This window comes from Mustelus asterias, chromosome 5 (genome assembly GCF_964213995.1).
Source record: "Mustelus asterias chromosome 5, sMusAst1.hap1.1, whole genome shotgun sequence".
Lineage (NCBI taxonomy): Eukaryota > Metazoa > Chordata > Chondrichthyes > Carcharhiniformes > Triakidae > Mustelus > Mustelus asterias.
The window spans coordinates 78860819-78873877 of record NC_135805.1 but is presented as its reverse complement, the minus strand read 5'-3'; the positions used below and the strand labels follow the sequence as shown (position 1 = coordinate 78873877).

The window sequence follows — 13059 nt, the reverse complement described above, 5'->3', positions numbered from 1 at the left end:
ACAATAAATTTGATAGAAAATTCAGGAAGGTAGTTAGAATGTGGGATTTTCTGTCACTAATTAATTAATGTCAGCATTTAGTCTTGAGCTAAAACCAAGCTGATTAGTTCACCACCACCATTGTAGTTTTTGGGTGGGATTTTTAGTATGATCATGGTTGATCATTTGATCCAATAGCCTCATTCTGCCATCGCCCTGTCATAAAGATCTGGGTGTATCTCCTTTAGATCTGCATAGGCGTAAAAAGACCATAACAATTACACAAGGTATTAGTGAGGCCATACAAATTTGGTCTCCTTATCATGGAAATACATAGTTAACCCAGAGGGGATGCAACAAAAGTTCGGTAGTCTCATCCCTGTGATGAGGAGATTGTTCTACGATGAGAGATTGTGTAGATTAGGTCTACATTTCCTCAAGTTTGAAAGATTAAGGTGATCTAATTGAAACATATAAAATTTCCAAGGGACTTGACAGGGTAGATACTGAGAAATCTTTTCCCTGATTGGAGAGTCGAGAACATAAGGGTCACAGTATTAGAATAAGGGGTAGTCATTTAGTTCTAAGATGAGAAAAGGTTTCTTCACACAGAGGGCTGTGCACATTTAGAATTCTCCAACCCGGAGGAATGTGAATGCTTAGCCAATGGCAGTAGGTGGAACAGAATCAATGGGGATGGTTTATGTGGATGGGTTATGTGGCGCTCACCCTCCTGAAAATTCAGGCCTTTGAATTTGGAATTGATTATTTGATTAATAAAGCTTTCTTTTGTGTTTTTCAGAATTTCTTGCAAACTGTAAACAGCGTTATCTCTTCTGCATCAATAGAAACATGGAAAGATCTCACAAACACACAAAATGAAGATAATCCCAACCCCCCTAGTTCTCAATTGTTGCAGTCAGTGGAAACTTTTAATACTCACCTCAAGTTGCAGAATGATACTTTACACATCAAAGAAGAGAATCTTGAGCTCCGTGCTTCTAGAATTCGTCAGAACAATAACACCTCTTTTAATGAAACCTTTGCTAATTTTCCCATTGTAAAATATTCCAATTTAAGTGTTAATGTGTTCATTCCTGCTGAAGAATTTGAAGATATGCCATCAAATGTCACCGTTATCACCATTGCATATCCAACATGGATTGATATTTTACCCAATACCACAACCTTCGATGGAGACTTTTTGATTAATGGTTTTGTTGTGACAATAACATTAAACGTTAAGAAACCTGTTAACATCAGCATGACCTTTTCACCAAGAAATCGCATGCTTGATCGCAACACTGCCATGTGTGCATTTTGGGATTTTAGTGGCAATGGCGCATGGAATGACACCGGCTGTACACCTGAAATTAGTGGGGAAAATATCACGTGTAACTGTGAGCACTTGACATCCTTTTCTATTTTAATGTCCCCTGATTCCATAGATGATCCAGCTTTGCGGTATATAACCAAAATTGGAGTTGCCACATCAATAGGATGCTTATTAATCATTATTATTATAGAGGCCATAGTGTGGAAACATGTGACTAAAAATAAGACTTCATATACTCGCCATGTTGGAATTCTGAATATCGCGGTAAATTTGCTGGTAGCTGATATATGGTTCATTGTGGCTTCAGCTGTAACACCAGGAACGGGGGCTTGCATAGCTGCTACTTTCTTCATTCACCTTTTCTATCTTGCCTTATTTTTTTGGATGTTAACCCTGGGTCTACTTGTTGTCTATCGTTTGCTTTTCCCATTCCATAATTTCAGTAAGCCAACTATGATGGGAATATCATTTAGTATTGGTTACCTATCTCCATTAATAATATCTGTCATCACCATTGGAGTTACCTACCCAAGAAACAGTTACACAAGAGAACGTGCCTGCTGGCTTGGCTGGGAGAAAGAGTACCCTCTACTTGCATTTGTTATACCTGCACTGGTTATAATCGTAATAAACCTCATTATTCTGATTGTTGTCATATTTAAACTGTTACGGCCAACAATCGGGTACAGATCCAGAGAAAATAATCAGGAGAGAGAAACGTTCAAACAAGTTGTGAGAAGCATTGCTGTGTTAACCCCAATCCTCGGACTCACCTGGGCATTTGGAATACCAACCTTTCAAAAGGGTTCTCCTAAGGCTTTCCATTACATATTTACAATTCTCAATGCTTCTCAGGTATGTATCATTTATGTTTTATAACTTTTGATATCTAACTGTAGTTAATTTATATTAATGCAGTCAAATTCAGAATAAGCAATTATCAACAAATAAACAAGTTCTATAGGTTCAATACTTAATAGATTACTCTTTAACTTGCATATTCACAGTCATCTGGAACTAGGCAAAGTCCATCATAGGATCAACTCAGTACAGGAAGCACAGCAGAAAAATGTGTTTTCTTAACAGCGATTCTTAATGATAAGTAGATTTGCAGGAGTTTCACTATTCCATATGAGAACTGATTATGTAGCACTTTTCACATTGCCAGAACATCACAAAGTGCTTCAATGCCAATTTTAGAAGTGTCATTATTGTAAAGTGGGTAAAATAAGTTATTCCCCCTCATTTGTGGATCACCAGTGAGGCCATATTTGGAATAATGGGGGAAGATTTCTCTGTGTATTCTGTGTGAGAAAATCTTGAATGTTTCGGGTGTATAACTTTGTCGTAGTTAGGTCACAAAGCAAGCCTTGGCTCACTGAGTAAAATTATCAAACCAGAAAAAGAACATTGGTGAGCTCCCCTACTTCTGACTTAACTGGCTAGATTGGAAATCAGGTGATTAATTGATTCTTGAGGACAAGGTCAGTATTTATAATATGGTAATGAGGCTGCCCATCTCAGATTTTATTCATTTTTGGTGTTTCTGGGTACAGGCATCCTAGAAGTTTAGCACTGCTTGTGGGCAAGATGAAGCAGGAGTGTTTTCCCATAACCCCTCAGACTGCAACCTCTAGACCCCCTCCTCTGCACTATCTCTGGAGACCTCGCCTCCTCACTATCTCCAGAACCCCTTCCTCCTCACTATATCTGGAGATCTCTCCTCTTCACTATCTCCCAAACCCCTCCTCCTCACTATATCCGGAGACCTCTCCTTTTCACTATCTCCAGAGACCTCTCCTCCTCACTATATCCGGAGATCTCTCCTCTTCAGTATCTCCAGAACCCCCTCCTCCTCACTATATCTGGAGATCTCTCCTCTTCACTATCTCCAGAACCCCTTCCTCCTCACTATATCCGGAGACCTCTCCTTTTCACTATCTCCAGAGACCTCTCCTCCTCACTATATCCGGAGACCTCTCCTCCTCACGATCTCCAGAACCCACTCCTCCTCAATTTCTCCAAACCACCTCCTCAATATCTCCAAACCCCCTCATCCGCACTATCTCCAGGCTCCTCTCCTCTTCACTATCTCCAGAACTCCCTCATCCTCACTATCTCTAGAATCCCCTCCTCCTCACTATCTCCAAACCCCCTCCTCTTCACTATCTCCGGGCTCCTCTCCAGAACCTCTTCCTCCTCATTATCTCCCAAACCCCTCCTCCTCAATATCTCCAAACCCCCTCTTCTTCACTATCTCCAGAGACTTCTCCTCCTCACTATCTTCAGACTCCGCTTCTCCTCCTATCTTCAGACCCCCCTCCCCTCACTACCTCCAGACCCCCTCCGCCTCATTAACTCCAGTCTCCCTCACCTCACTATCCCCTGATCCCCTCCCCCTCACTATCTCCAGATCCCCTCCTCACTATTTCCCAAACTCCCTCCTCCTCACTATCTCCAGAATCCTTTCCTCCTTAATATCTCCAAACCGCCACCTCCTCCTATCACAGTATTTCCTCCCCGCTCAATCTCCAGAACACCTTCCTCTTACTATCTCCGAGCCTCTCCCCTCACTATCTCCAGAACACTCCCGCTTCCTCACTATCTCCATATCCCCGTCCTCCTCATTATCTTTAGATCCCTCCTGGCTACTATCTCCAGGTCCCTTCTATTTATTACCTCCAGCTCTCCCCCTCCTCCTCTTTCCCTGAACCCCTTCGTTTGGAGTTCTTTTTTTTGTGATATCTGAACCTCACTCCATGTGATCTCCAAATCCCACCTTTCTTATGATCTCTGGATCCTCCTCAATGCAATTTCTTGACCACCTCCTTCCTACAATCTCCTGACCCCAATCCTATGCTCAGCCTACCAGCTAACCAACCTTTCAATTTCGCCAGCTGCATGCAGGAACTGAGTATTACATTCTCAACCTTTCCCATATTTTCCAACCACTGATCATCTCCACTCTCTACCCACCTATCAAGTCTATAGAGTACAAAGGCAAGGAAGTTATGCTTGAAAAAATTTAAGGAGTTAACTCCAGACTTTAGGGCTTAGCAACTGAAGGCACGGCTGCTGATGCTGGAGTGATTATAATTATGAACACACAAGGGGACAGAACTGAAAGTAAACAAAGATCTCAAAAGACTGTAGGGCAGGAGATTGGATGGAGTGAGGCCATGAAGAGGTCTGTAAACAAGTGAGAATTCAAATTTGCCTGCCTCGGCAGAAGAAACATGCAGGTTTTAACAGGAAGATTTGATGATGTAGGCTGCAGCTGAAAATTTGCTAGGCAACATGCTTATCATTGTCAGCCAGCGAGGAAAACAATTCTCCAGACGTGCCAGCAATTTACTCTGATACATTCAATGTTGGATATCATTGGTTGAAAGAAACATCTGCTTTTAAGACTGCTTTAACTTGAATAAACCATTGACAAATGGTCATTTTGTAATAGTTAATGGAATGTTAAAGAAGTGTTTGCAATTAGTTAAAGATCTATTGGTTAACTGTTTAAGAATATCTTCCTTTTTTTTTAGGGATTCCTTATTTTGGTCTTTGGAACATTCATGGATAAGAAGGTGAGCCATAGATGTCATTCCCAAGTTTTCCAGCATTTTTTAAAAAATTGTTCATGGGAAGTGGGCGTCACTGGCTGGACCGGCATTTATTGCCCATCCCTGAGGGCATTTTAAGAGTCAACCACATTGCTGTGGGTCTGGAGTCACATGTAGGCCAGGCCGGGTAAGGGCGACAGATTTCCCTCCCTAAAAGACATTAGCGAACGAGGTGGGTTTTTACGACAATCAACAATGGTTTCATGGTCATCATTACATATTTAATTCCAGATTTTTATTGAATTCAAATTTCACCATCTGCCATGGTGGGATTCGAACCCGGGACCCCAGAGCATTACACTGGGTTTCTGGATTACTAGTTCAGCGACAATACCATTATTTTTATTTCACCTAAAAAATACTTTCTTCTGCTATTAACTTAGATACGAGAAACCCTGATGAAGACATTTTCATTGGCAAGATTTTCTTCTCCAACAAAGGTGAGGTTATAAAGATTAAGAATGATGGATAATTACCAAATTTGGAGGCAGAACATCAAAGGTAATAATCTCTGTCTTATTACCTGAGATACATGTAAATTTCCACTGGACAAATAGACAAGGGAGGTAAATGTTTGTCTTCAAGACTGGTGTGGGAGAAGTAAGTTCCGGTTCATGGGGCACAGGCACCACTACTGGGGAAAGTGGGGGCTGTACCGTTGGGATCATCTACACCTGAACCATGCTGGGGCAGAATTACTAGGGAAGTAAAGAGGGTTTTAAACTAAATAGTGGGAGCAAGGGATCAAATTTGGGAAGATGTGGTAAATCGAAGAGTGGAGACAAGTCAGGAGAGGAAGGTATTAATGTGGAAAATGGTAAACACACCATGACACGAAAGGACAGAGAGTACAAATCTAAGAGTAAAGAAGCAGATATGACTAGAGGTTACAAAAATAATATAAGGACAAAACTTAAAGCTCTGTATCTGAAAGCACACAGCATTTGAATCAAAACAGATAAACTGATAGCCCAAAGTGAGATAAATAAGTATGATCTAATAGACATTATAGAGACATGGCTGCAAGATGACATAGGCTGGGACCTGAATATTGAAATGTATGTGACATTCAGGAAGAACAGGAAGCTAGGAAAATGTGGATGCTCTCTTAATTAGAGATTATATTAGCACAATAGAGAGAGATGATCTAAGTTCAGGAAACAAGGGATAGAGGAACAATTTGATTAGAGATGAGGAATAATAAAGGTAAGAAGTCACTTGCTGAAGTGGTGTACAAGCCACTGAACAGGAACCACATGGTAGGGCGGGATATGAAAGAAGAAATGGTGGATTAAAAATAAAATACTGTGGATGCTGGAATCTAAAAAAAGAGAAAGTGCTGGAAAATCAAACAGGTCTGACTGCATCAGTGGAGAGAGAAATTGTGGGTGCTTGTCATAAGGGTACAGTGATTATAGTGGATCATTTTAATCTATGTATAGAATGAAAAAAATCAGATGGGTAATGGTCATCCAGGTGAGGAATCCGTAAAATGTTTGTGGGATAGTTTCTTAGAACTAAACCTGGTACTGAACAATGGGATAGGATTAGTGATCTCTAAGCAAAGACGCCCCTAGGTAACAATGATCATAATATCATTGAATTTTACATTCAGTTTGAGGGAAAGAAGAGTTGTCTCAGATTAATATTTTAAACTTACATATAAAGCCAATTATGAGAGCATGACAGCAGAGCTAGCAAAAGTGAACTGGCAATTTAGGTTAAGTTATAGGTTAATAGAGATGCAGTGGTGAACATTTAAGGGAATATTTCAGAATTCCGGAATAGATACGTTCCAACAGGAAAACAATTACAACCACTAACTGTGGTTAACTAAAAAAAGTTAAAGATACTATCAAACTTAAAGAACAGAATATTGGACAGAATATTTAAAAAAAGCAAAGATTGACTCAAAGATTTATGAAGAGGGTAAAGTTAGAGTACAAGAGAAAGATGGCTTGAAATATAAAAATAGATGGTAAGTGTTTCAACAGTTATTTAAAAAAACAAACTGTTAACAAAGAATACATTGATCCTACAAAAAGTGAGGCTGGAAATTAACAACCAAAAATAAGGATATAGTAGATGAATTGAACTGATATTTTGGATTGATCTTCACTATAGACGATATAAGTAACATCCGAGGAATAGCTATAAATCAAGAATTGGAAGGGAGGGAGGAACTCAAGAAAATTACAATCATCATATAAGTGGGATTTAACAAATTGTTGGGACTGTGGATTGACATGTCACTGGTCCTGATGGACTTAATTCGAGGGTATTACAACTATCGCTAGTGCGATAGTTGATTCATTTATTTTAATTTTCCAAAATTCACTAGAATTCAGGGAAAGTTCCATTCGATTGAAAATAGCAAATGTATCTCATTTATTCAGAAAAGTGAGGAGACAAAAAGCAGGAAACAATAGGCCAATTGGCTTAACATCTGAAATAAAAACAGAAAATGCTGGACTAACCCAATAGGTCTGGCAGCATCTGTGGAGAGAGAAACACAGGTAACGTTTCGAGTCCAATGACCTTTCTGCAGCTTAATGTGTGTCATAGGAAAATGATAGAAGTTATTATTAAGGATATTATAACAGGGCACTTAGAAAAATTCAACGAGTTAACATGGTTTGGTGAAAAATAAATCATGGCCAGAATTTATGCTGCACAGGCGGGCATGCATCCAATCCAGAAGTGTGTGAGATTGCATAAGACGTCGGGCACACTTGCCAACATCATCGCGCACCCACACAACATTTTATTCAGCAGAAGCAAACATGAATTGGATGCAGGGCCACTGACAATTATGAAGCTCATTTAAAGGATTAAAACTCCAATTGACCCATGTTACTTGTGCGATTTTTAGATTGACGCAAGGGCAACATGTTTTTGCCGTTTTGTCAACCAAGGGTAGGATTAAAGGGATCCTGAAACAAAGAAAGGCTGAGCTGGTTGGAGTTATTGAGATTTTGGTGAGGGATTAGACTAAAGGTTTCACTGCTTTCTTTTGAGGTTCGTGCATATAGTTTGGATTTTTCAGGTCATTTCAGTCTTGTAACATCTCTTTGAGATTTCCAATCCTTTGGCATGATCAATGCATGTGTCAGCCTCATTTGCATCTCAAGATAGGTCTTGTCTATTCAGCAGGAAGCCCCTCCGCTGAGGAGGAAGACAGGGGACAAAGAGAGAGGAGGCTTGGGAGTCACGGGTATCACTGTAGAGAAGGATAATTGAATTACCCTTGTCATTCTCAAACTCCAGGTAGCTGGACACAAAATGACACAGAGGCAAGTTGTCTGTTTTTCAAATATATGCTACTCCCATTGGGAGTAGCATATATTTGAAAAAATAATTGCCACAGTCTTGTGTTCCCAGCAAGTATTTGTAGAAAGGCCTCATGAAATTCTGGGCTGTGTGCTGGTAATTACTGTGATGTGCTCTGAGTGAGTTCTGTTCCTTATTGAATCACTCTGTTCAGAGGACAGAGAAATGGGGAGAGCTGGTTTAAATAAAAAGTCAACAGCGAATAAGCAAAGGCTGTCTCCTACATTAACACATTTTTTAAAATTTTTCAGACTGCACAGAGCATTTTGACTGCAAAGCCTTTCTCAAAACCAAAACATCTGTTTCCTTCTGGAAAGAGTAAGTGTAATCATGAAACTGAACAATAATTGAACCAGTCCCATGATAAATGTTACTCCAAAAAAATTATGTTATGTAATTTGCTGTGATTTGTTGTGATTTGTAAAAGGAGCAAATCTGATTTGAGAAAAGAAAATTCATGCAACGAGTGGTTCAAATCTGGAATGCACTGCACGGAAGTGTCGTGGAGGCAGGTTCAATCAAGGCATTCAGAAGGACAATAGATAATTACTTGAATAGAAACAATGTGCAGAGGTACAGGGAAAAGGGCAGGAGAATAGCATTAAGTCATGATGCTCATTGGAAGAGCCGGTACGGACATGATGGGCCAAATGGCCTCCTTCTGTGCCATAACAATTCTGTGATTCTGTAATTTACTGGCAATTATTGAATTCCTGCACCAGAATAAAGACCAGTAAATTATAATGATTGAATCTTGTTTAAGCAATCATTTATTTTTTGGGGTTAAGTCAGCAGCAAGCAGCATAAAATCATACCATCCAAGGACTGCCTGTTGATGCCAAGTAGGTGGCATGTTTGGCTCCAGGACTATCATCCAGAAGATCATGAGGTCATGTCTTCAGGAAGTATTTGGGGGTTGTGGTCAGGATTCCCCAACACGCCTGCTACTACTGACCCTCACAAATGTAAGGTTATAGATTCACCTGTCAGAGCCCCTCCATCTTCAAACAGCCTTACCTGCTTCAATTTCCAATCACTGTCTGGTTCAAACTGCCACCAGATCCTGACACGGCAGGAATCAAGTTGCATCAATTTATTAGGCTCCTTCCTGCTTTGAGGAAGCATTTCATTCACTTGCAAAATCAGAAACAATGGAAACCTGAGTAGGTAAATTATATTGTGCTGTTGGGTTAGAGTAATTTCAATAACTCCCAAAGACTGCCAGTTGAAAACACTCTGGGTGCTATCTTAACGGCCGTTCACTCTGCGCTTCCGCTGCAGCGAGGTCAGAGAATTGGCGCCCAGCCAAATCTCTGTTCACTGCAGCAGAATGGGAAAATTCCACCGGTGTGAATGGTGGTAACATTCCTGCCTCCACCTTATTATAACATATTTACAGTTACGAGAATACTCCCTTACGCAAGCATCTTTTCATGCTGCTTCCTCCTAGACACTCTCAGATCACATGAGTATATGTCACTTCCTTCTATGACACCATAGACTTAGTAGATCAGGATTTTATGTCCATTGACATTTAGAAGAAGGGATTTTGCCCTTCACTATAGAGAATATAGTCTTCACTATAGAGAATACAACTAGCATCCCAGAAATAACTGCAAATCAGAAAATGGAAGAGAGGGAAGAACTCAGTTACTGAGAAATAGTAAGAGCTGCGGCTGACAATTCTCTGGGTCCTGATGGGTTTCATCCTGGGGTCTTAAAAGAAGTGATAGCGAAATAGTTGATGCATTGGCTTTAATTTTCCAAAATTCCCTAGATTTGGGTACGGTTCCATCATTTTGGAAAATAGCAAATCTAACTCCTTTATTCAAAAAGGGAGGGAGACTGAAAGCAGGAAACAAGCCAGTTAGCTTAATATCTGTCATAGTGGAAAGGTTGGAAGCAATTATTAAAGACATTGGCTGAAACTTTTCAGCTGCTTATTGGCTGGAACTTTCCAGTTGCTCATGCTTGTCACATGGATGAAGTGTTGATACATGAGTCCAGCAATGTGTGCGTGACATGAATGGGAGCAGTGTTGAGAACACTACAAGAGGCAAGATTGACACTCTGCACAGAGTGCTGGCTGAGGCGAGAAAACAGGTGCCCAGCTCTCCAGCTGCACTGTCGAGTTTTCTCTTCAGATATTATGGCATTATGTGCACACGCCCTCTATCAGGCCCTTGAGCGGGGCTGGGCCTGATAGAGTAGGGAACGATGGCTCCGCAGAGATCAGGGTGCCCTTTTTCAAAGGGTGCTCTAATCTGCACCAAAAAAACTACCCTGTTTAAATTTTATATGTTTCTATGAGATATCCTCTCATTCTTCTAAATGCCAATGAATACTATCCTAAGAGACTTAGCTGATGGGACTCCTACCAACAGCCTCACAGTCGGTCCAATGTGGCTATCAGTCCCTCCTGCATTCCCCAGCTCTGTTGCTGCAGCCAAGGGAGAACTAAGCGCCACGGCCCAGCATCTAACCAGGGGCCAACTGAGTTCTCGTCTCCGGCAGGCCTTCGCATGCTGGAGACCTCTGACGTTCCCACCTCCACCCGATGTACATCAATGGCTGTGTTGTGCGCACCAGAGTGTGACCCAGAAACCTCACAACTAACTTGTCCCACCGTGGTGATAGTATATGCATTGGTGGATTATGTGGGGGAAGCCTGTGTCAGTTGACTGGTGCTGGTCTCGGAGGTTCCTTCTTCCGAGGTTTCCCCTGAACTGTCATGGGGCGTCTCAGCGGGAGCAGCAGGGGGAGTGGTGACTCCAGATGGGCAGGGTGCACTGGGTTTGTCTCCTGCAACAAAGGACACAAGATTCAGTGCAAGGGAGGGACAAGTGACTGGCCAGCGTGCCATTTACTTGAGATATATCATCTGAATGAAGGCTTTGTGGATGCTCACTTCCTGGTTGCATTCCAACCTGGTTGTCGCTCACAGTCCTGTTCTCATCCTCCCCTGCCAGCTCAAGGGCTCTCTCCTCAAAGCGAGTGTGGTGTAGAAGGTTGGGAACCCCACCTCCTGTTTTCTCCCACTCCCTCCTGTTCTAGGCCATCTTCTCCTTTGGGGACAGAAGGGGGGTTGAAAGCCTGATGACTGGAAGAGCACGGGATGTCAAGGGTGGGGACAATCAGTTGGCATATGTCGAGACCGTGCCTCGGCAGACAGGGGTTGTGACGGGGGAGAGGGGTGACAGAGGTGTTGGAGGCAGGTGCTGAGGGGTCAGGTGCTGGAAGGCCGCGGGGTGTCGGGGGATGGATCGACATTGCAGGCGCGACAGACAGGACTGATGACAGGAGGGAACGGACACTCATCCTTGCTGCCCGAATGAGGCCATTTAATTTCTCCCAGCACTGGCGGTTGGTCCTCCATGCCAGTGCACGGGGAATTAACTGCCGCCACCATCATCTCCCAGGCCTTGTTGCCAGCGGGACCCCCTGGCTCATCACTTGGCCGGAAGGAAGAAAATGTCCCTGCTCTCCTCGACTGCGTCCAGCAGCCGACCCTGTTCTCCTTTTATGAAACTTGGTACTGTTCTTCTGGGTGCCATCTTCCTGGCATGACTACCTGTGTGTCAATTGTTAGCACTCATATGCAGCTCATGATTGTTAACGCTGCAGCGCGTTACGCATCCAAAGGGTCCATGGTGGCAAGAATCGCATCGAGGCTCTTTTGTTGCACTGTCAACCAGCGCCATTCTCTCCTGTTTTCTCGCTCATTCGGCGCTTAGAATTCTTTTTGTAAGATCGCGCCCTTTGCCAAATTCCAGGAAAATTCCACGTTTAATATAACCCCAATCTCCAACTCACTGCTGCGTAGCAAAACACCATGCTGAAAGCAAAGCCTCACAAGCTTCATCCTAATGTAATTGAAGAGGGAAAAATTATATTGTTGAATTGCTAAGTGTTGATTGGTATTACATGCTGTGGTATCAGAGCTCAAGGCTCTACCTTGCAGTTGTTCCAGACGTCCCCTTGTTGTTCAATAACAAGATGGGGATACAAATCAGGAAGATTTTCAACAAGGTCTTGCTGCTCCACAAAGTCTGCACTCCAGTGTTACATTTGTTTCCCTTGTTGGCAGTCAGTCTGAGACAGATTGACTCTGTTTGATCCTGACTTGCATTTCTAACCCGATACCCTATCCACCACTAAGACTATCTGTTTGCATTTTGACAGTATTTGCTGCCTTTACCTTTATCACTATCCCATCATTACTGAAATCTTTATTCAAGACTTGCTCACTTCCAAGCCCGATTCCTCCAAAGATCCCATGCCAACCATCTAACTTCCATTTAATGTAAACTGAAACACCCTGTACCAAGAATCCCGATCCCTTATCATTTTTATCCTTAACTCCTCAATGCAGTAAATTCAAAACCGCCTTCCTACCTCTGCTACTTTCTCCAGTTCTATATTCCAGGATGTGCTCTCTGCTCTTCTATCATAGCTCCCTTTTCACTCCATTAGTTTCCTTGTCTAAGCTTTCAGCCTTCTCAACTCCACATTTTTGCCACAATCCCTTCTCACTCTTTGAAAAGCTCCTTATCGACTTCAAATATTTCACCCAGCATTTCTTCTGTCACTACTTAGTGTCTGATTGTCAAACAGTGGAAATTGCTTCTATTACTATTAAAGGTGCCATACAAGTACTGTATGTTGTTGTGTTGATATCTAACCCTATGCTGCAATTAAAAAGAGCTGTGCAGGTAAGTAAATGTACATTAATCCGGTGTTGCTTTGTGATTCCCAACTCTTGCTGATCTTTTTCCTGTTCCAATCGTTTAGAGGCTT

General features: G+C 42.0%; 1 protein-coding gene across 1 annotated transcript in view; it reads left to right on the top strand.

Moving 5' to 3' along the window:
- Positions 1 to 13059, top strand: part of LOC144493987 (adhesion G protein-coupled receptor F5-like) — a 51052-nt gene that overhangs the window by 14141 nt on the left and 23852 nt on the right. The window contains exons 6-7 of the mRNA XM_078213562.1: positions 782 to 2170; positions 4855 to 4896. Coding sequence (XP_078069688.1) covers positions 782 to 2170; positions 4855 to 4896 — 1431 coding nt within the window. The remainder of the gene's footprint in view (positions 1 to 781; positions 2171 to 4854; positions 4897 to 13059) is intronic.